At 42.7% G+C, this 24,913-nt stretch overlaps 2 protein-coding genes across 2 annotated transcripts in view; one reads left to right on the forward strand and one right to left on the reverse strand.

Moving 5' to 3' along the window:
• WWP1 (WW domain containing E3 ubiquitin protein ligase 1) overlaps positions 1-3,002 on the reverse strand; it is a 100,146-nt gene extending 97,144 nt beyond the window's left edge. Inside the window, exon 1 of the mRNA XM_084794044.1 lies at positions 2,854-3,002. The gene's annotated coding sequence lies outside the window, so the exon portion shown is untranslated. The remainder of the gene's footprint in view (positions 1-2,853) is intronic.
• On the forward strand, positions 1,367-12,244 carry LOC311606704 (uncharacterized protein; the record flags this gene model as incomplete). The annotated part of the gene is made up of 3 exons (XM_084798058.1): positions 1,367-1,453; positions 2,695-3,440; positions 12,154-12,244. 3 exons carry the CDS (start codon positions 1,367-1,369, stop codon positions 12,164-12,166), a joined length of 846 nt encoding a protein of 281 aa, XP_084654184.1. The 3' UTR covers positions 12,167-12,244.
• Positions 12,245-24,913: the final 12,669 nt, after the last annotated feature.

Genomic DNA, 24,913 nt, shown 5'->3' on the forward strand with positions numbered 1-24,913 from the left:
TTAAACATATACTTCCTCAGTCAGGGTTATTAACTTTCCAGGAATTCTGAAAGCTGTCCCCAGCACAGAAGATGTCCTATGGGTTTCATGCAGGACCTTCAGGTTCTTCATGGACTCCCCTAAATTCACATCGGCATGTCTGCACATGGCCAATAGATTTCTTTAGTTTCAACAAGGGCTAGTAATCCCCAAAAGACTATGAACTTTATGCAGGTATGCTAAGCATAACACTTCTATAATGCTACTAGTTTCCCTATGGATCAGAATCATTATTTTAATTTTCTAAAAAAAACAATTATTCCAGCTGGGCATCCCAGCACTCAGGAGAGCAGAAGCAAGTGGTTCTCTATGAGTTCGAGGCCAGCCTGATCTACAGAGTGAGTTCCAGGACAGCCAGGGCTACACAGTAAGACCCTGTCTTTAAATTTAAAAAAAAAAAAAAAAAAGTGTGTGCGTGAGAGAGAGAAAGAGAGAGAGAGACAGAAACAGAAAGACAGAGAGAGATACATATTAGCATTCGTGGGGAAGAGGATGTTTGTGTCACTGTGCAAGTCTGAGAGTCAGAGGACAATTTTTAGGAGATTACCTTTCTACCAAATGGGTTTCTATGATCATACTTAGGTCCAGGCTTGGCAGCAAGCACCTTTACCCACTGAGTCACGTTGCCAATTATTTTAACTTTCATTTCCCTGCTTAGCAAATTCTATCCTACATTCCTTGTCCTTCCTACTTGTTCAAACCCTTGCTGCTTATGGTGATGGAAATCCTGAGGTTTATGAATCTCCAGGTTCTTCCTACCTCAATTCATACTACAGAATGCTACTAGATTAATGTTTCTAAACAACGGTTTTAAATCGTTTCTCAAACTCAAAAATCAGCTGTGGGCCCTACCCTGCCTAGTAACCTAGTCATCCACCTGGCATTAACGTTACTCTTATTCCAAGAGTGCTTCCAGGGCTGGAAGTCAGAGAGATGTGTCCAAGGCTAGCCTGGTCCACACAGAAAGCAAGTTCCAGGCCAGTCACAGCTACATGGCAAGTCCTTGTCTCAAAACAAAACAAAAGGAAGCACAACAAAAAGAAAATGATTTTGTTACTGGTGTGGTTTTTGTTTCAAGCTTTCTTACCCTAAGAACAAATCCTTTAGACTCCATCCAAACCCTCTCAGATCCTTCTGCGTCAACTGCCTTACCCTACTGAGGAAAAGCTGGTCACCCTTCAATACAGCATCTTCAAAATGAGAAGCCCCTCCGCTCATCTGAGAGCCAGCCTCTCTGGACTTGAATTGAGATAACTTTTATATTTATGAAACATCCACATACACGCACGCACACACAGAACATACACAAACATACACATGCACGAACATGGGCACATTCTCAGGAACATACCCCCAGTATTCTGGACATCTAAGGCAGAAAGATGCCAAGTTCAAGGCCAGATTGGGCTACACAGTGAGACCCTGCCATTCATTCCCACATACATAAAAGAGGCATCTGTATCTAACCTAACACACAAAGCTCCCCCACAGGCTGTAAAGACAGAAGCGGCCAATCATCTCATCTACAGACACCCCCCAAAAAGCTCACCCTATAATGCAGTTGGAGCTTAATAATTGTGCAAGAATGTACTAGAAGTAAATTCAGCCAACTGAAGCGATTACCATCTCTTTGAAGGCAAGGGAACTGATCAGCCATGTCCTGGGTTTCAAGAGCACGGTGTCTTAAAAGCAGTCTTCAAAACATTTGAAAATGTTGATAATCTATGTCTCAAAGAGCTAAGCCACATTCTCCACGAATTCAATTTCGATAGCTCCAACACTTGGCCATCATCTTTGAATTTAAAATACTAACTAGTTATTAAAAAATGATAATTTTCAGTCAAGTCTAAGTATACTGCTTTATAGCCAAAACCAGTCAGTTAAATGAAAGAATGCCTTTCTATTTTAAAAGGTGAGTTTTACTAACAGTTACACACAGACTTGGTGAGATATGTCAAGTGGATTTATACACAAGCATAAACTCATGCAGAAACCTACAGACAACTGTGAAATGGGCATTTCATAAAAAGAAGAAAATGAAAAAGAAAAGAATCAAATGGAAAGTGGAAAGATAACTCTGGCATTATTGTTTTTCATTATTGTAAGTTGCAGCCTCTTAAGAGTAGAAACTTAACCTTTATTGCACACAAAAAGATAAACCCTTAATAGAAAAAGAAGGCATTTGTGAGTTATTTTACGGTGAAAGAGTAAAATATTTCAAAAGTATATAGATACACCTTCTTTTTGGTAATAAAGAGGTTTCACTTAGAGCTGAGGAACTTTAACTACAAATGGATGAGTAAAAGAAAAGGGCCATACAGTCCCTATGTATAGAAAACTGATCATTTTAAGGACTGTAAAGGCTCTGGACAAAGTACTATTCCTAACAGTAGTAAAATTTTTTAAAAAGAGTTAAAGGAAAGGACCTAAATCACAAGACGAGGATTAGAAAATTTTGCAAGGTCACTTGCACCTACCAGGTCACCAAAGGTGGAGACTAAGTGTTGGTGAGAGGAGGTGCAGAGTCAGTGAAAAGCCCTGAATGCTAAAAACATGTCAGTAAAGGACGTTCAGGGGCTGGAGTCGCGAGCCAGGAGGATCAGGGTGAAAGTCAGGGCAGCAGTTCTGAGGTAGGAAAGCTGGAACGCTCGCAAGCCGCCGGCCAGGAGGCTGAGCACTGCAGTCACCGAGACACTTCGCCGGGCTCCGGTGTCACCGGCACAGGCCGGTGCCAGGGCCAGCTCGGGGCAAGCCCGGCGACCCCACCCCAGCGAACTCCGGCCCGGCCGCCCTCCCGAGCCCCGCCGTGCTTACCCGCGCGGAGCTGCGGCTCCCGGGGCCGGCGGCCACCGCAGCGGCGCCTCCTCAGCCCTCCGCGCCCAAGATCGCCATCTCGCAGCAGGCGTTGGCCGGGCAGCCCAGGCCGCCCGCAGCCACTCGGATCCCGCACGCCAGGCGCGCCGACACCCGGCCCTCCCCCCACCCCCGCCCCGGCCTACACCTCCCTTCCTCGGGAGCGCGCAAGCGTGCTCGCGACGCCGGTGCCGCGCACAGGCGCGCCTCCGCGCCTCCCCGCCCGGGCCGGTCTGCGCCTCCGGTCCAGACCCCGAATCCAGCCGCCCTCGAGCATGCGCAGCGAGCGCGCGCCGAGCCCGCCTGAGGACCGCTCCGTTCCTCCGGGTCTTCCAGGTGGTCCTGTGGAGGGGCACGCCAGCCAATACGATGAGGGGGGCGGGGTCAGAACCGGAAAGGGGGCGGGGCAGCCGTCGGGAAGTGGGTGGGGACTTCTCTCCACAGCAGCTACCTGCCCAGTCAGCTGCAGAGCCTTCCTGCACAACCACAGGGAAGGTCCTCCCAGCACTTCTGTGCTTTACTCCAGCACTTCACAGTAAAAGTGCGCTGTGAGTGAACACTCCTTGACCTCACTTAATACCAGACTAGTAAATGGTCACACGAGAAGACTTTTATTTGTGTTGATAACCAAATAGTTCCCCTCACTTGGCACCAGACTGGCCCAATAACAAAGCTACTAATGGTGCAAGCACACAGGGCTGTTTCCATGCTGTTAATCCGCACAGTAATCCTGAAAGGTAGGGTCTCTTGACTCCATTAAACAATGAGTCAACCGGTTTAGAAAAGCACTGTTCGTAATTTACATTGCTCTTGCAAGAACGGTCACACAGCAATGTGATGAGCACACTGCCCACCATATGGCCTGCTCTTTTGCTTCAGAGAAAGAACAAAGTTCTTCCAGCATGAATGGTTCAGTTAGCCACCCACCCCACCAAGACCCCATAGACGACTCACACCCACCCCACAGCCTACTAGTCCTCTTGTCTCAAAGGTTCAGAACTCCCGGCTTCTCTTCAAGAAAGACCTCTCCATTTATTTGCCTTTAACTTCAAGGAACAATTTCTCAGTCAAATCACCCTTTAACGTTTCTGTTCAAAATTTTTTCGTTATTTTAAACGACCTTTCTGATTCACTCTTTTGTTGTTGTTATTGTAATTTTGAAAGAATAGTATACCAAGGAGACTAGTGTACCACACAACGCTAAGGCCCCATGAGTATTTGTAAATACCTCTTGAGTAAACAATGCACATTCTCTTCACTCTGGTACATTAGTTATTGTCCCCTAACTTCACATACAAGTTAAGTGCATGCGCATCCAAAACATAAAAATCACTCGAAAATGTACGTGACAATTTTACTTGTCTTCATTCTCTTCCTCTTGCTATGATAAAATACAAAACCAGGTTTTACTCTGGCTCATATGTGGTAACAGGAGCTTGAAGCAGCTGGGTCACAATAACTCAGAAGTCAGGACGTAGAGAGAGACGATGGTGCTTGTGGTGTTTTTCTGTCGTGTGCAATCCTGGGTCCTCTGTCCATGGCACGGCCCTGCCCACAATTAAAGTCGGTCTTCCCACCTCAGTTACCACAACCAAGGTAATCCTTCACAGGCAGTGTCGGAGGCCCATCTCCCGGGGATTCTAGATTCTGTCAAATGACCGATCCTCATTTCACTGCGGGTTAAAATCACTGGCTCCTCGGTTTGTATGAATATCTGCTCTTCAGAGCACCTTCAAGCTCGTGTGCTCTGTTTGTAGTGCTAGGAAATCACTGAATGTGGTCACTTGGCTCTGTGTTTAAACAGTGTTGCCTTTACATTTCCTGGACCTTTTCGCTGTAAGAGCTCTTTAAACAAAAGCAGTAGCAGCTTCCAAACGCCTGCCACAGAGTGCGGCCTTCCTTGGGGACCTTGTAAAGATTTCTCCTTTGGTCTTCTGGCTCACTGGCTCACTTCAGTGCCTCAAACTTTCCCCGAGGCCCTGAAAGGAGTTCCTAAGGTTCTTCTATCCCCTAAGTTGGCACCTAACATCAAACATTGGTTATTAGAATATTCCTTCGTTTCCAATGAACACTTTCGTAAGTGTCTTTTCATAAATCATTTCTCATGTCCTTGTTTACGGTCACATGATAAATCCTCCAAAGTAATCACAGAATATGAATAAGTGTAGCCCTTTTGAAACACATTGGCAAGTTGCCTTGAAGAGGGAATGTAGGGTTAGGTAACACATTCCTGGGATCAAAACACAGCTTGGCCCTGCAGACACATTCTCTTAGACCTTAGACCTTAGACCTTAGACACTACCTCTTCTTTCATTAAAAAAAAAAAAAATCAAAGCAACAAAACACTGTCAATGGCGTTTTCTGGTTATATTGATCCACTAGAACATGTGTTGATGTATTTAAACCATTATATTTTATATTTACATTTTCCCTTCAATATTTATAGGAATTCAGCTGGTATGGGCTCTGAAAGTACCCTGAACCAGAGCTTTGCCTCTCTGCCACCTAACGCACAAGCTGTGAGTTCCTTGGTCTGATTGTACCTAAGCTAGAAAATCACCATAGGGATAGTAACTACACGGTGAAGTAAAAAATAAACGACTTGCTACAAGTACAAACTTACATCCATTTAACACATAGGCTACTCAGCAAACTACTGCTGCTGTAATATTACCACTTTCCCCCATGTCACTGTGTGAGACTACTGTGCCCAAGTGATCACGGGATAGTCCATGCAAGCAAATATATGCTTCTCGTGGTTCTATCATGGTCCACTTTCTTATAGAACTATTCACTGGTCCTTCATATAATAAAATATTGATTTAGGTGAAACCTTTGTCTTTCATTTTTGTTTCCTTTTTGACTTTGCACATCCATTTCATCCTAACATTGTATAATTAGTCTGTTTTCTCCTTGCTTAACAATTTCATTAAACAGACAGTCAGCATTGGTTTTTAGAATTATACTAATATTTTCTCTCCATTTTATGATACTCTCTATTCTACTTGCCAAAAGACTTTTCTCTATCAGTAGTGGTCTTTAAAAAATGTTTTCACGCCTGGTGGCACTCCTAGGAAGAGGAAACAGGCTATCCAGATGAGACCTGATGGGCTGTGGTCAGATGATAGGGGAGGAGGTCCCCTTCTATCCCAGGGGAGGGCAATAGGGTGAAAGAGGGAGAGAGGGCGAGGGGAATGGGAAGATACAAGTGAGGGGATAACAATCTGGACATAATCTGAATAAATTATTTAAATTAAAAATGCTATGAATAAAAAATATGTTTACAAACTTGTGGACACTTCTTTCATTACAAACCAGAGGCCAGTTCTCTTCCAATATGGCCACAGTTAGCAACTTGGTTCTAATATAATTAACAATGCAGAATTTGTCACTTCTGACATTGGGTCACATGCCCCTGTCCCCCCAAATCACTAGCAGCTGCCAACTGGCAAGGACATTCTTTTTTTTTTTTTTTTATTAATTTATTCATATTACATCTCAATTGTTAGCCCATGCCTTGTATCCTCCCATTCCTCCCTTCCTCCCACTTCCCCCCTACTCCCCTCCCCTATGTCTATGTCTGAGGGGGACCTCCTCCCCCTGTATATGCTCATAGGGTATCAAGTCTCTCCTTGGTGACCTATTATCCTTCCTCTGAGTGCCACCAGGTGTCTCCATCCAAGGGACATGGTCAAATATGGGGCACCAGAATTTGTGTGAAAGTCAGATCTTCTTCTCTACTCAACAGTGGAGAATGTCCTGTCCATCGGCTAGTCTGAGTAGGGGTTCGAGGTTTACTGCCTATATTTTCCTTGGCTGTTGTCATAGTTTACAGAGGACCCCAGGGCCCAGACTCGCCTGTAGTTTTCCAGGACCCACTGGTTCCTTCTATTTCCTCATTCTCCCAGGCTTCTCACACCTAAAGTCTCAATAGGATGTCCATAGCTGCCTTATTCATAATAGCCAGTACTTGGAAACAACCTACGTGTCCCCCAGTAGAAGAATGGATAAAGAAACTGTGGTACATCTACACTATGGAATACTACTCAGCTGTTAAAAACAAGGAATTTCCAAAATTTGTGGACAAATGGATTGAACTAGAAATTGTCATAATGAGTGAGTTCACACAGAAGCAAAAAGAGCTAAATGGTATATACTCACTTATATTGAAACACTAGTCCAAGGTGTACGTCCCCATGAAAAACTGTACCTACCAGGCAAGGACATTCTTAAGCAACCCTAAGAAGAAACTGACATCTAAACAATGGCATCTTGCTTGAGATCAGGAAGGACCTGAGGCCCCCTGACAACTGCCACTTGAATGATACAAAGAAGTGGATCCTTCAAGACTTCAGAGGTGCCATCTTCAGTAAATCCATTCACATGCCTGACACACAGAACAATGAATTTACTAGGATGGCTTCGTTATAGTTCAGAACCACTAACTCTTAGAACATAACTTGATATGCAGCAATAGAGAAAAAGCACATTAATCCAGTGGTTCTAAACCTGAGACAGTTTTGCATCTGCGAGGAATTAAGTGATGCCTTGAAGTTTTTTGTTTTGTTTTGTTTTGTTTTGTGTGTGTGTGTGTGTGTGTGTGTGTGTGTGTGTGTGTGTTTGTGTGTGTGTGTGTGTTTGTGTTGGTGCTTTCGTAGAAAGGTGGTTTTGATTACCATCTGGAGGGTGGTGCTAAATATCGTGTAATGCATGAAGTGCCTTCCATCCCGACTCCAGCACCAACCAAATTGCCCAGCACTGTGCTGAAGTAATTGCACCAACCTGTCTACTTTCCCCTATACCTGAAAAGTTTCCTCTTCCCTATGTGCTAGTGAGTAAGGGCAGCTTTGCTTCATGTCCATTAGTCACCTGAGTGCTCCTTTCATTGCTAACCCTTCCAGCCAAGGATGGTACTCTTTCACATTCGAAGGAAGTCTGCTTCACTATGCTCCTGGGCTCCTGGGCCCACAGACCAACTCTCTCACAGACAAACTCAAAAGGAATAACCATCCTGATCTCCTCCTCCTCTGTTTCCTCTCCTTCCTTCTTACTGCTTTTCTTCTCTTTCTTTTTCCTCTTTCTGTTTTTGGGGTTTCATGGAAACAAGGTTTATATAACCTAGAATAACTTTGAACTCACTGTGTAGCTAGGGGCTGGCCTTAAAATCCCCATCCTCCTGTTTCTGTCCCAAATGCTAGGATTATAGGCAAGACTGCAGTTGTACCTTGGGGGCTGAAATACAGTTAGATCTCTGCTATGGTCAAAGTACAAGCTGATTATGTAAGTGTGAGAACAAAGACAGCTTAGTTTAATTAGCCATCAGCGAGGCACCTGCACGGTGGACCAGGGCAATGCCAGACACAGCTAACAGCCAGCAGATAGTCTAAAGGTCAGCTTCTCTAATTAGTCACTGTTCTCTAGAATAGCAGAACTTATGGAAAGAATACACACACACACACACACACACACACACACACACACACACACACACACGGACCTCAAAGGTCCAGACTAGAAGTGGACTTACCCACTTTAGACCAAGCAAAGAGATCTCACAAAGGTATGCCCTCCATTTCTGGGCTGTAGTTCATTCCAGATATAGTCAAGATGACAACTGAGAATAGTTGTCACAGCTGCCAATAAAGCAAAAGTCAGAAACAGGCAGAGGAGGTTTTGTTTGGGCCTAACTGAGTGGATAAGGTGTGAACCAGTTATCTTTCTGGTTGGGTCAAGAGGCCAAGCATAGAATGTGTGTGCCTTCCTTTGGCTCAGCCCATCATAATACAGAGAACCAACAGTTTCATAGCCTTTAACTCAGCCTTTATCTAGTTTCTGTTATAGCCCTATAAAAATGTAAAACAAAACAAATGACCAAAAACTTCTTTTTTCCCCTCTCTCAGGCACCTCTCCTATTCTCAGGAGGTTCTATTTTCCTCAGTTTCTTGCTTTTCTGTAATTCTCATGAATAAAGCTTACTTGGGCCTTTCTTATGCCCAGAGGAAAGTTCATATCTTTAAATGTTACTGGAGCCATTATTTCAAGTCAATCTTTGGTTTCTGTGTCTGATATCCCAGTCCTTGGGCTAAGCACAAGTGAACCCAGGAAGGACCTGCCTCACCCCAAACTCCTGCATGACTTATGATACTTTGTGAGTTTCTGTACACTGTGTAGAGGCAGAAACTGAGTTTATCTTATTCACTCCTGCATCTTATAAGCCGCCTGGCATTCTGTGTGGATCCAGTACATATTTGTTAAGCAGATTACTAAAATCCTAAGCCTCCAAGACTTTGCTAAGACTTTTATCATTTAATTTACTCCTTTTATTTACTTATAAAAACTCATTTTCCTGAGTAAGTTGCCTTGCCCAGATTGTCTTCAGTGAAAGCTTGCTTAATGTATGTTTTTATAATTGTTCTTAATAGGAGATTTTAAAAACATGTCAGGCTTCTAAAATGTTTTTTTTAATTATAAAGTGTGTATTTGGAAGGGTGGGTGGGTGCACATTCCTGTGGGCCCCCTTATTTGTGGAGGTCAGAGGTCAACATTTCTCTATTGCTCCTTAACTTGTTTTCTGAGATAGTGTCTTTCACTAAAACTAGAGCTCACCAATTGGCTAGAGTGGCTGTCCAGCAAGCCTCAAAGGTCCTTCTGTGTCCACCTTCCCAGTGCTAGGATGACCAGCACATATCACTACACCTGGCTTTTCCAAGTGTGTGCCCAGGATCTGAACTGAGGTCCTTTCGCTTACATGGCAAGCATTTTGCAGACTGAACCATCACTCAAGCTCCAATTTTGACTTTATTACATTACATTTATAATTAATGTGTAGCAAGGAGTATATTATCAATATTGATAGGATGAATAAAAGAAAAGGGAGAGTTGCTTTCCATGTTTTATTATTTGGATGCAGTTGCATAAAAGCACCTAATGTGGTAACATAGGCAGAAGGAATCTTAGTGATACAACTGCTAATTCAGAGAAGAAATCACAGGGATAATGCAAGTGATGATACTGTGGGTGTCCTACAATTAACATGCACCTTGACCTTGTACCCAGATACATAGACTTTTGCCTTCATTTCTGCATATAAAGAGACTGTTAGCTAGTGTACTTGATTATTTGATTTTGATAAATAAATGTTGATTTAAAATCCACGTTAGTTTTTGTAATAGATATGGAAACTTCAAGGAAGCGTTAAACAAGATTATTGACCATATAGACTTTCTACTTCAGTTATCTTTAACCAAAGAGAAAGAAGATCATCTGTGACTATCAAAATAGAGTCTGTTGCTGGGCATGGTGGTGCACGCCTTTAATCCCAGCACTCAGGAGGCAGAAGCAGGCAGACTGCTGTGAGTTCGAGGCCAGCCTGGTCTACAAACCGAGTCCAGGACAGCCAAGGCTACACAGGGTAATAGAGTATGTCAGAGAAGGCTTTCTAAGCACAATTATTAAGGTCTTTAAGAGTGACTATGATTTCAACTAAAATAGGGTGATTTACAGAAGCAGGGCACGTTGGGGAGAAAAATCAGTGTGCACAAATGTAAGAAAGGCTGCCAGCACTCTACCTTCTCATAAATTTTTTTTGAAGCATTCCCTTGTTCACTGTTGCTTCCTGCTTTGCTATACAAATCCCGGTTTACTAATATTTTTCAAAATGTTTGTCTTTTGCATATCTGCAATCAGACTTTCCTTTGGAAAATGAATAAATGTTAAGCTACATTCTGTTCCTGTGACCAGAATTCACACATTTATACAAAGGAACTTGCTTTTCAGCCAACTGCCTACCAAGACGGGCACAAGATGAGGCCTCTTTGGTTGCTGTGGATGATCACTGAATTTTGTCACTTCACTGAGCCTTTCTAATTTCATTGTATGCTAATTAATCACTGCCTCACTGCTAACCCTGCCCACTGTCTAAGCAAACCTCCCCTCTTGATATACCTATGGCTGCATTTACGCCACAGGGTCACGAGCTCACCAGCCCTAGAGGCTTGCCACATGGAAACAGGCAAATAAACTCAAACCTCAAGATTATCTCTCATAAGACTCTTAACTAAGAGACCTGAAGTTTTTATTCACTGATGAGCTGAGGGTGTGGAAGTGGCAGCATCTGGCCAGGCTAAAGTGAAATGGCAACACTGCAGCCCTGAATTCTCAGGTTACCTGGATGGCATCCAGGAACAAAAAACAAGGACCTTGTGAAGAAGCCAAGCTCCATAAAGAAATTAACCTACAAAAAGGAGCAGAGGAGAGAAACAGTATTGTCTGAAGAGAGGAGAGAGAGAGAGAGAGAGAGAGAGAGAGAGAGAGAGAGAGAGAGAGAGAGAGAGAGAGAGAGAGAGAGAGAGACTCAATTTCCTGAAGATTTTTCAGCATTTACGAAGCTCTGAAGTACTATTTGCAGTTGGATAAAATAAGATTCTCGCTTATCCTTTAGGTAAATCCTCTTTTCACCTTACCTATTAGAGTGCTTTTGGAGATTCTCAAGCAAATGATTTCGAAAGATACATCGACAGAAAGTGTCTTCATACGGCATCCCTCCCAAAAGTTCACGTGTTTAGTTACCGCCCTCAAAGTTCAATAAGCATCATGGAAGACTAGGCAAGAAGAATGCGTGGGCAGGGGAGCGGAAAGAAGAGCTGTGAGCAGCTGACTCCTGGAGAGAGCATGGACACTACACTCCTGCACTCCTAACCTTGGTTACCAACATGACGCTGCATAAGGAACAAGCCAGCCAGAATTCTAGTATAGATGGTGAAGAGGGTCCGCGAGGCTCCGCCCCTTGCTGAGGAGCACTTAGGAGCTGATGGGAAAGGGAGGGTCACTTTTATTTGGGGATGTGGCCACTGGTTGGCTGCCCATATCCCAGCGGATGGCCCGACATTCCTGCATATATAGGTAGTACTAATTATACCCAGTGAGTTAGGTTTTTAACATTTTAAAAGAAGACAAGAATTGTAAAGTTGGGAGGGGGAAATATTTAGGAAGTCCCTGGGAGTTAGAGAGGTCAGTTAAGGTCAAAATGCATGGTACACACATGTAGACCTCTCAGAGAACTATAAAAACACTATATATTTAAAAAATGTTAACAGTTTAATATCTTCTGGACATCAGTTTAAAATTTTTAACGTTTTAAAATCCGTGAAAAGAAAAGATTTTGTTTTCAGCTAGTAGATCCAAGTCCAGAGTGGAGATTGGATTATGAGGGCTCCTCGTAAAGATGTGACTTGTCCACTGACGCTTCCTGTCTCCCGGCAGCTTTCTAGACTAGTCTGAGGTGAACAGTTTGCATATGATGTACTGCCTTACCACCAGCCAGAAACAATGGAACCTGCAGCCATGGGCTGAAACATCTCATACTGTGAGGAAAATAAACCTGGTGTCTGCTAACTTCCTTCTCTCAGGTATGTTGTCATAGTGATGAACATTTTGATGCAGCCCTTCAAATTCTTTGCTAGTCGGAACACAAAACTGGCCTCATGGATTTTGTTCAGCTATATGTACCCACAGCTGCCTGTGTTTGTCCTACCTCTGACCACAAAGTACCTCCTAGACACCTGACATTTTTTTAAACTAACTGATGAAGTTTTCTTGGCAAACTGGCAAAGCAGACCTAGAATCTAGTTATTTCATATATGATATTTTACAACCAATGCTTAAAATATAATCACTTACCTTGACTTGAAAACCCTTTCTAATCTAATATAGATTTCTAGGACACTACAGGGCTAGAACATATCTCAGTAGTTGAGCACATAGATTTGATTCTCATCACTGGAGAAGGAAGAAACAAAAAACAAAAACAATAGAGCACTTGTGAGAATAAATATGCTGGCCAAATTCCTGGTGTTGACACAGGGAAAGCAGAACCACGTTCTGCTAGAATTGCGTTTTTGTGAAACATGTTGCCAGCATGTTCTCTTCAAGTCCCAACAATTAGAGAGGGCAAAGTCCTGGGTAAAATCAAGCAACTTGACTTGTCTCAGAAAGCAAGCAGAATGTTCCAGATATGGTATCACGGAAGAGGTAAGATTCAAGGTTAAACAGAATCTGATATCAATGGCATTAAAGCGATCAGGAAAAATAAACAAGCCGACCATAAATCAGGACATGCTTGGAGGGAGCAGTTATTTCAGTCAAGGAGTATGTGCTGAGAGAGGCCCAAGCTACTGGAACAGATCCAAGCTACTGGACAACGTCAGTGTTTACGGATCATAGCAAACATTTTGTGGCCAGAGAAAGCTCCAGGACCAGTCAGGGAACTTCAGAGATAGGAAGACTCCAGTTTCAGGCTTTGACTGGCCCACAATTCTCTTAAGAGCCCTGGGGGTGGGGTGAGGATGTTTACTGGAGCCACTTTGGCACCTTGGAGAGGATTTTCTTATTGAATGTCCATTTCTTAATTGCTTAATTTCTTCATACCACTTATCATCATCTGAAAATCATATTTATTTGCTTGTTGTCTGTTTCTCCACCCTTGGAAACCAAGTTTCTCTAGAGGAGAGACTGACCTGCTTCTCCTTCGTGCCCCATTGCTGTGTTCTTAGTCCACTGAAGAAACACTGTCTGGCTCCTGTTATGTTCTCAGTAAATACTTACCAAATAAACAAAGACTGTGAATTCGATGGCATGGGCCAAGAGCATACACTGCAGTGCTCTGTGATGATTCTGACAATCCTTGGTTAGACTGCCTGCATGTGCAACACTTCTATAAGACAAATGGCATTGATCTTCACCCCTGCATGCTTGAGTCTGTCCTCAAGTCTGATGATACAAGTTTTCTAAGAATGGTTTATGTAACTGTCCTCACTGTTGGCTCCTGCTTTGCAAACCCTCAGCCACAAACGCTTCCCTCCTCCTATCTGCTTCTGAGATGTTGCTTTGAGTCTCCTTAAGCCCAACTTTTGTCTAATTCTTCTCCATAAATAAATTCTTCAACTCTCACAGCTAGTAAAACACACCTCTCAGGGAAGTGTAAGTGAACACTATTTTAGGAAACAGATGAAATTGCTGATGCACTCTGCCCTTTGAATAACAGCCACGTGGTCCAATATGTATACAGTGCTTGTTTACTAATTAACAAGCTGCCTTCCACTGAGTCAGTCACCTTTCCTCTCTCTATTTCCTTTCTGTTCTTAGAAAATTGTATGAATAAATACAAATTTGGCCTTGCTCTTTCCAACATGTATTATAGTCTTCCTTATTAGCCTCAATATTACCATCTCTGAAAACATGTCTTTAGAAGGCATGATCAAAGTGACAAAAAGTATTCTATTAACAAAGATAAGGTCTGCAGGTGGAGGTCAGTGGTTGAGCACTTACCTAGTATACACAAGGCCTTGAGGATTTGATTCCTGGTTCCCAACACACACATAAACCCTGAAACACACACACACACACACACACACACACACACACACACACACATACACACACACACACACACACACACACACACACACACACAGACACACACACACACTGTGATAACTATTGGATGACCATGCATTTTAAGATCACAGTTTTGCCATGCCCATTTAGCTATCCTGAGCTAGGTAGAAAATGGAGGATTCCCTTCATCAGCAGGGCGGCTTCCTTATCTCTGCCTGAATTCATCTGGAGAATGTTTCAAAATGTCCATTCAACTTCCGTTCTCCCAATAAGAAATTTCCCAACGAGTGTCTGGAATTTCCAGTATGTAAATAAAGCATTCCTAGAACCTTAAGCTCCAGCCGACAGTGTACACCTACCCTGGAAAACCTCTACCCACTCTCCAAAAACTATACAGCCTTTGTTCACCCCAAATAAAATTGGGCAGTCTTGCTGAAGCTGATCCCAGAAAATTACTCCATCATACTCTCGGCCCTTTGAATCCTACCTTCCCCCATCTCTGCTGTCCTTTTCTTCATGGACTGGTAGTCAGCAATCCCCAACAGAACGGGGGCCCACAATAACTTTATATACAATCTCTTTCTTTCTTTCTTTCTTTCTTTCTTTCTTTCTTTCTTTCTTTCTTTCTTAGAACAAAACACCAGAACAGACTTTATGAAATTGAAGAAAAAAATAATGTGCTTTAAAATATTGTGACTATATTTATATTAATGAGTAACTTTACTAGTAGTTACTTACTGAACATCTATTATTTACAACCTTCTGAGATAGATAATAAACATAATACAAAGAAGCAAAGCTAGGACCAGACTTGTCATATCTGTTGGATAAGATAAGCTGTAAGCAAACCTGTTAGAGGGTGGGAGCGGAAGATCGCTCTTGTCTAGAACAGTCATTAAAGGTTTCAGAGAGGAAGTAGTGTTAGGATACTGCCCCAGTCTACCTAGCAACCTGTGATGTCATTGCCTACCTGCTATTGGGCATCCCACTGCCAGGAGTATATAAAAGGACAAACCTACCTACCTTTCTCTCTTACTCTCTTGCTCTTTTACCTGTCTCTATCTCTCTTCTCTGTCTCTGTCTGTCTCTGTCTCTGTCTCTGTCTCTGTCTCTCTCTCTCTCTGTCTCTCTCTCTCTCTCTCTCTCTCTCTCTCGGCCATCCTTTACTTCTTCCCCCACCCCATGCTCATATAATAAACTTGTCCATATGACATCTGTTGTGTGGCACATATGTTGTATTTCATTTCCTTTTTCATATTTAAAGTTGGCGGCCCATGCAGGGACTGCTCTTTCAGAATTGCCTAGCCTGGGATCCTGTCCATCAGGCTCGTTATACCTGCAACAGTGCCCTCAATAATTTGCCTTTTGTTCCAGACTTTACTTTCCTATGCCCTTTTCTCACTCCAAAACTCCTGTCTTGGGAGATCAGCTGCAGCTTCAAGACTCATTCACTTCCCAGCTGTCGTCACAGGGGAGCACAAGCCCTGCCATCAGATCTCGTTCTCTGTTGAGGTAAATTTAAAATTATACTTTAAAAAGCTCACGGGGTCTACCGAAGGTGACCCTGGCCAAAGGCTGCCACTTCATGGCCAGGGCTCGACCACACTGACCACACTGGTCACTAGCCCTTGTGGTGATACGAGCAGACACTGAGCTACCCCTCCCCCTGTAGCACTTGTCCAAGGGTATCTTTCCCCCTCTTTTCCCCGTCCCCGCCCCCCACGCCCTCCTCTCATCTCTGCCTCCCTGCTTTCTGGGATGGAACATTGGGCTCCCAGCTGGAGCTGGGCACCTAGCACTCTCCTCAGCCACTGAAGCCTGCCACCACCTCTGTGAGTTCCTCCCCTCTCTGCATCTTGGGCCAGACTCTGTTGATCTGGGTGAGCTCTGCAGCACGCATGTCTCCTGCAGCTCCACTGCTGCCTCAAATGCTGCTGCACTCTGGGACCCTCAACCAGGGAGCTGGGATTTTTGTTTAGCTTCTTGGGAATCTTATTCTGGGGTTTGGGTCACTTCCACCATCCATTCCCCCGCGCTGGCAGCTACCAAAGCTGGACATCATGGTAGCCGATAACATTTTCAAATCTTTCTAGTACAGGCTACACACAACACGTAGCAAGTCACCATGTTGGTTTTGGGGTAAAGGGAGTAGAGCTATTGCCCCATCACAATCTTGGCTAAAGGTCATCAAGTAACTAGCCTCCATTTTTGTTTTGGGAAAAATCACAGTTAAGATGTAGAGTTAGTGCCTCATCAGCAATCAGGTGTCTAGCCACCATCTTTGTTTTGGGAATTTTGTGGCTGTGCCCATGGTCTTTACTAAGGGCTCCCAGCCCTGTTCAAATTCATACTAAACTCCAAACACAGCTTCTGTCTTTTCAGCCTTTTGTTACTTGGTAGACAACGAAACAATTAATTACAGGTTTAAGGTTACTTAATTACTACTTCTATACTTTCAAAGTTATATTTTTACCCTGGTTCAAAATGTTTTTACTTTTAACTTATGTCTTTACTAATTTCTATACAAATAAATGCGGTTCCTCCTGTCACCAACTACCCTGGATTCACCTGAAGGCTTTCTGATCAATGGATTTGGTGTAATGTTCTGCTGTATTGATATTTCTAGAAACATTCATTTGTTTACAATGTTAGACCTTGATTGTCACTCCTTACCTCATTCCCAAAGCCTAAAAATCACTGTCTTAAAACATGTTTAGCCTTATTTTCTAAATATGATGTTATTAAACATACAAACAGCTGTTTTGCTCTCTTTTTATGGACTGTTTATATTTTTTTAAGACTCCAACTTAATTGACATACAACCTAAAGTTAGTCTTTAATTATTAAGGTAAACTATAAACAAAGTTTGTCTATCTAAATATTCTTAAGATAGATTTTGGTCCCACTGCCAATGTAAATAAAAGGCTGAGGATGGTTCCTAAACTCCCATATAGGAACTGGTAAAACAATTTAAAAATCTTTAAAGCCCAAGCAAAGACTTCCCGACAAGCTCAAATACAGCAAAAAGACTATACTCAAGGCCTTAGCCACTGTTCTGAGTCAAGGAAATAGAGGTCTGTGATGCTCTCTCCCACTGGGGTTCAGCCTGAGCCAGCTCCATCAGGGACCTGTTTTAGATGCAGCTAAAAAGAGACACTGGTCCCACAGATGCTGCAGCCAGAGAAGACACCAGTCTCATAGCTGCCTAAAAGTTATACCCCACCTGTTGGCAGACTGGCCTCTGGATGTCAAAATGCTCATATGCAGGCTTGTCCTCTGTGCCCAGACACTGGAGTTTCAACCAGAAAAAGAGCTATAGACCTAACCCTTTAAGCTCCTTGACCTGGTAGAGTATGGATGGCTCTGAGATTCAGCAACCTTGCAAAACCTATGGTACCGCAGGTCTGTTTTACCCTCATATTTGGGCTACACAGTCTCATTGCCAACTTCTGTCATGGCAGGCTTCAGTTCTTCCCATCTGCAGGAGACCAAACTGTAACTGTCAAGTCTAGATACAGTCTACCTCATTACCAGACTTAAAAGACAGGTCTCAGATACAACTTTTTACCATTCTTTTAGCTAAAGGACAGTGACTGCTCACAGCAATTTCACCTATATCTTAAAGCTTCCAAACAATATTTTTTATGAATGTTAAAGAATGTTTTATTTCTTCCAGTTGCTATCCTGTTGTTATGCTATTGTTATATTAACTGTCTAGAGTTCTGACACTAATCAAGGGAGCTCTGGTTTATTGATTTAACTATGGTAAAAAAAAAATATTCCACTATACGATCCTATCATAATTCCAAAGTCAAGATATTAAATTTCCTTTGGCCTGTCTTTTAAATATGGACTTAAAATGTTTCCAATTGTGCTTTAATTCTATACATCCAGTCTTCTGGACAGACATCTTTCATGATGTGTACTGATGCTCTGCTCTACAGGAGATTTCTGTCCTCTGAATGATAGTATTCCACAGATGTCAAAAAGATCCATAAGGTTTCTGCCTTTCCTAAGCTCACCTCAAAGAGTATTCATGCATTGAACACGAAGTTTTCTCCCCAAGCCTCTGCTGTGCTCTATGTTTACTGCCTTTTCCTACAACGTGTGCTTCACTGCAGCTTACAAACAATGATGATGGTAACATGTTTAAAATGTATCTCTTTTGTAAATTTAAAAGGATTCTTGTAAGCTACAGGAAATCCACCTCTCAGGTCAAATTGAACCCAGATAAGTACTGTCAATCAACAGCCTCAGTTTCTCACCTATCACCTATCTCTGAGGGTGGGATTCCTCCCCCTTTCTCTGGTTTCAGGATTAGCCTATTGCTACATTCTTGCATAAAACACTGGTTGATTGCTGAATCTTCCTTTCTGGTTGGGGAAAATGCTTCCTGTCATTCTTGCCAACCTACATCTAAACCTTCATCTAGAACCTTCTCCCTTGGGAGAGATCTCCCTCTGCCAGCATGGTTCCGACCTCCTCCTCTCTCATTCGTGTTCAGAAACCCTAGTGCTAGGTAACTGGTTCTGCACTTGGACCACGCCCTTGGTCTCTGACCAGTGCTGGCAAGCTGCTGCAACAGTTGTACCAATCCCATCAAGTTAAACCTTGAGCAGGGGCACCCAGACAGCTCACTGACTTCTACTCACACCATGGGAACAGCCCATTCTCTGTCCCTTCAGGGTCCCCTCTGGGATGACTTCTAGAGAATTTAAAGTCCCTATGCCCACATTAAGGGCTGCTAAGCTTACATGCTCTGCAACCAAACATGGACAGATCTAAAATGTGGCTTTTTAACTACCACTGGCAGTTGGGGAAAATGGAAGGCAGTTCCTCATGTCCACACCGTTTCTAAAGGAAGTTCCCTACATTCAAACTTTTCTCCTCTTCACTCCAAAACTGCCATCTCTGTTTGTTCAATGTACACTGAAAGGGAATTTCTCCCTAACCTACTAATGTGTCTTCTACCCACATGTATGTTCCAGTACCCTGCCAGATGTTCAACATCCAGGGCAGCACCGAAGCAGCTACCTACCCACAGGTGCTCCAGTTCAACCTCACAGATCATGCCAGCTGGACCAGCATTGCCTCTCCTAGCTACAGATGTCCTCAGACCCTGGACAGTGAATACAAGAGCCTGCTCTTCCTAGACCTGGCCACCATTTCAGCCTTTTAACCCCCTGTTGCCACCCTATTGTCAGCAGGAAGCAGTCAAAGATGATTGATTTCTTCACCCCTTATGCATTTACAAAAGGCTGAAATGGTATGCTTCAGACCCAGGACAAAGAGCTCCAGGTTCTCCCCAGCACTCCTCAGTCCCTACCTCCTGCAGGACATGCCTGACATAACTTGCCCTCTACCCTGAACGTTCCAGAGCAGAGCTTTTCCTTCCCCTCCACCATATCATCTGGACATTTTATTGCTGTTGCTTTCTCTTTCTCTCTTTTCCCCTTACATGGCAGCCAAAAGCTGCTTTCAATGAACCTACATTTATATACTTTAACCTACCTTACATAAAATACAATCCAATGTCCTCATTTTTTTAATTATAGGAAAAAAGAATGCTGAGATACTGCCCTAGTTTGCCTAACAACCTGTGATGTCATTGCCTACCTGCCACTGAGTATCCCCCTGTCCAGGAGTATATAAAAGGACAAACCCTCCTTCCTCTCTCTCTTACTCTCTTATCTGTCTCTTTCTCTCTTCCTCTGTATCTGTCTCTGTCTCTTTCTGCCTCTCTGTGTGTTTGTCTCTCTCTCTGGGTCGCCCTTCCTTCTCCCCCTCTGCTAATATAATAAACTTCTCCATATCATATTCGTTGTGTGGTGCATATTTCATATATTACTTTTCATATTTAAAAGGTAGAACTAAAAACATATTGAGGATTGTATAACAGAACCTATCCTAAGAACTTCTTTGTAAATCCTGAGAAAGCCACAAAAAAAATATAGCTGACTTGAATGAAATTATGACAACTTGGAAAGATTATCATTTCAACTGGTAAGAAAAATTTGAAAATATAAGAACTTTAAGAAAATAATTTCATTTAATAAATGGCTCTTTTCTGTCTAGATGTGTTGTTTCTTTCAGTGAGGTTTTGGTTATTATTGCCGTATAAAAACTGTACCAACTTAGTAGCTTAAAACACTGTGTATGCCTTGGGAGATGGCTCAGTAGAAAAAGTGTTTATTGTACAAGCATCAGGATCTGAGTTTGGATCCTCACCACCCAAAGTGAAGCCCCCATAGCAGTGTAACACCTGAGCTCTGGTACCAGGATACAGATATAGGCAGCTCTTACAGGCTCACTGGCTAGTCAGTTTAGCTGAAGTAGTGATCTCCATGTTCAGTGCGAAACTCTGTATCCAAAAATAAACAATGGAGAATGGATTGAGGAAGACAGCTCCATACAAGCCTCTGACCTCCAAACAGAGCATTTTCTATCCCACCTGCATGAATGCAATCATACTCCACAAACACAGAAAACACTCACACCCCACCCGCGTGTATTATAGATATTGCTTCTGTAAGTTAAAAAAAAAAAAAAAAAAAAAGGAGAGGGCTCGCATGAGTGAATGGCTTGTCCTTGCTTCATAATATATGGAATTTCAGCTAAAAATAGGTGGAAGTCAAGGCTGATTTGATGCTTCAGATCTGGAATTGCCTGTAGAAACATTCCTTCACATGTTTGTCTCGTAATTTGTTTTTTACTGGACGTTAGCAGGATGCTGAACATCCCTCTCAACGTTAGGCTTCCATGTGTGGCTTGAACTTTCCTCATATCAGGACAGATTTATTTAGACTTCTTACATGGTAGCTCAAGACTGTAAAAACAGGCCCCAGCAAAGATGGAGAAGATGTGCTGCCCTTCCCCACCTTACCTCAAAGATGAGCTGCATCCCTTCCAGCTGTTAGAGAACCACCACCCTACCAACAGGGTCCTCATACGGCTACTTGGAACCACTCTATTCCTTATTAGTTTGGGTCTTCAAGCTGTTTAACAAAATATTAGGCACTTGACAATTTTAAAGGAGCTATGTTTAGATGATGTAGACCTGATGGCACTGTTCTGTGATCTCCACCAAAGTCCATGTAAAGAGCTGGCTTTAGAAGGACAAAAAAAAAAAAAAAAAAAAAAAAAAAAGCACCTCTCTGGAGAGCTGTGACTAAAGGCTTCGACTTCCACACCTAGGTGTTTTGGGGTTTTGTTTTTGTATTTCTTTTTTGTTTTTTGTTTGTTTTTCACAAGATTTTGTGAAGTAGTCCAGGCTGACTTTAGGACTCCCAGACTTGACCCTCCCATCTCCAAGAATACAATCAAACACTACCAAGTCCAATGTATGAGAATTCTTTACTGTTGCCTACAGGTACTGTGTGAGGCAGAATGCAAAGACGGGGAAAATGAAGGGGACAGGAGAAGGAAAAGCCACCCTCTGATCCCAGAGACTTGTTGAACCCCAACACAATCAGCAGCGTTTGTCCTGAAATGGGGATAATACTCCTTTCATAAACAGATATTTCAAGTTAAATATAAATAATTCAAGCATCGACCCAGGCGGAAGGCCTGATGTGTGACTTAGATACGGCCTTATTCTTTTCCTTTCTAGGAATCTCAAACAAGACTTCTAATTCTGTTTACAATAGATAACCTACCTTCTTGCACCCTGGTGCTCTAGACTTTCACCATATCAATTGGAATCCTTTGAGATGCTCCTTAGCAGCCACTCTGTGACCTTGTCAGCTATGAGAAAATGGAGACAAAATTTTACACAGCCACCTTCACTAGCCTGAGGAATTCCCCTAGAATTTTAGGGTTTCCTACAGGCCAGGCCAGGGTTCATGGTTTCAGTGCTAAAAAGAATGGCAGAACTAGTCGGATAATGATGAAACAAAGTTGGAAATTTATTAAAGTTGTTTTAATATTGGCTTAAGCATGGGGGTTAAAAGAAAAAGAGTCACACAGAATAAAGTCCCACACACCCAAGTAGGAGTGTGTGTTTTTAAAGGAGAGTAGGAAAAAGGTAGGATGGCCCAATTGTGAGTCACCCTAGGCTTCTCCAAGGAAGACTAAGCAATACTGTCTTAGCGTTAGCCACACGTACATCCCTTGGTGACTCTCAGGTTACATCTCAAAAGGCTGCTGAGAAAGGTTTTCCTTCTCCCTGTCATGGTAAGAGCATCTATAGAAGCTGGCAAGTGGTACACACCAGGCTTCACCCCAGCACTTAAAGTCCCTAATACTTGTTGTTGTTCCTTATCATAGCACAACCAAACCTGTTAGCTTATTTATTATACATTTATAAACCTTGCCATTCTATTTCCAGTTTAAAAAAAATCTACAATTGACTAAGATGACCCTCACCTAGGTTCATGTATTGAATGCTCAGCCCTGTTAGCTAGCAGCACCATTTTGGGGAGGTCATGAAAATTTAGGAGGCGAGGCCTAGCTGAAAGAATGGATGTGCAGAGGGAACAGGAGGCCTGGCCCTTGCCTGTTGCTCTGTCTGCTTCCTGCCCTCCAGCATCTGAACAATTGTCGTCTACCACAACCCCCTGTCCCAGGGCTGTGACATTCTACCCTGGTACTCCCTTCAAGTAGCTACGGGCTGAACCTTATGAAATGGTGAGCTGTAATAAAGCCTCCTTCAAGTGTTTTTGTAAAGTGTTTTGGTTACAGTGACAACAAAAAGCAACTAATATGGATACAAACTCTGAAGAGTACTGAACTTTGACATCAGTGCTTCCAGGGTCCAAATATTAGTGTCTCCCTGGTCGTTTTGTAAGAGAAAACACACGATGGGGTGTTATTGTTTTGTTTTTTTCTTCACCTTTTCTATGCTCTAGACCTTTGTTAAATCATGGAATTTCACCACTTAATCAGATAAGACCCAGGTATGTTACTAATGGATGCTCAGTTTTGTTTGTCTTGTTATTGTTGTAGTTCTAAGTTGACATCAGATAATAGATTTGAGAAATCAGGTTGTATAATCAATCAGTCTCTTTGGAGCAAACTCCCAGACTTCCTTTCCCTAGGGTTTAACCTTGGCCAAACTTAGGAAAGATTCTGCTGGGTAGTAAGAGAAACTTTGTGGAGAATCAAAGAGACACCCTTCACTTGTAGGATTTGCCTTCTTGCACAGAAGCCTTGCCCTTTAAATCCAGGGGAGGGTGGAGGACTCAGCCTAATACCCAGGATCCACTGCTTATGTTCATTTCCAAGTGATGGGTGAACAGCTAGACTAGGTATTCTGAGGGCCTTAAAAGCACTAGAAGGAGGCGCTCTTCAGTGAAAGGGGCCTTTGGGCGCCAGAGGAGGGCTTGGGAGCGGGTCATCCAATCCACATGCCAGGAGGCTATGTCAACACTCTCCCTTCTCAGAGATGTCCTCCTTGACCCATACTACTAACAGAGAAAAGACAAATCCAAGTGGAATTTGAGAACTTGCACTGAGACTGTCTTTTAAAATCAGAAGTGTCTGGATCACATAGGAAAACTCCTGTCTGTCGCTTAAGTGTGGACGCCACGACCCCTGAACTAGTTTGAGTCCCAGTCTAGAGGAGTGAAGACGGGCCTTTTGAAGCATCTGAGAGTCACTCAGCTATTAATTTTAAATCTGCTATCCTTGTAAGTGTGTTGGCGCACCGCACCATGAGATGTAGTTACTGAAAACATTTATGATTATCCACCGTGTAATGCGCAATCACTTGCAAAGCCCTAGTGGTGCCTGACAAGTGTGAACATTTGTCTTAGGTATCCTTTCTTTCTGAGCCTGTTCTTCTTCTCTTTGACTTCAGTCCTCTCACTTCTTTATTTAGTAGCCAAGTCTCCTTAAAGTGTTAATTGATGCATTTGCTTCCCCCAAGAGTGTTTGCCAGTCCCAGAAGGCAAGCAAACACAAAAGCTTTTTAGGGGGAAGAAAAGAAAATCTAATTATGGGGTACAAAATCTGAGACTGACTGCAGAGATATTTTGGGGTAGTAGAGGGGGCTTGCTACTTTCAAATTATATATCAGAAATATCTGCCTGTTTTTTTTTTTTGTTTGTTTTGTTTTTTTGCCTACGTTGCATGCTTTAGCCCGGACTCCCTAGAGTGTTAAATTAAGGGGAGAACAATGCTCGAGATTTATTTTTTTCCTGGCAGACTTTAAGGATAATTATTTTGGCCAGGGTTTCAAATTCCCTTTGTATTATCCACTTCTGCATAAGCCTGAAAGTACACCATTTAATATTTATTTTTCTTCTAATTGTAAATAATAGTCAGCTCCAAGACATTATTAGTGTCTTTTTTATTGCTGTTTTCTTGCCTAGAGATTTGTCAAATGAAACATTGATAATTAGGCTGGCTCCATGGACTCAATTCCTTCTACTTTGCTTAGCAAGCCCTTCAACGTTAACAGTGTTGTTCTAAAAGTAGGTCATTGATTAATCGACCTAATTCCTACAAGGTAAGAATGGGGTATAATTGGCTGGGCAAGGTGGTGTACTCCTGTAATGTAGGTAGGTGGATCAGTGTGAGTTCGAGGCCAGCGTGGTTTACAAAGCGAGTCCAGGACAGCCAGGGATAAACAGAGAAACCCTGACTTAAAAAATAAAAAACAAAAGAAAAAAAAAAGTATAGGATATTA

Source organism: Acomys minous (genome assembly GCF_964271855.1).
Source record: "Acomys minous genome assembly, chromosome: 1".
NCBI lineage: Eukaryota > Metazoa > Chordata > Mammalia > Rodentia > Muridae > Acomys > Acomys minous.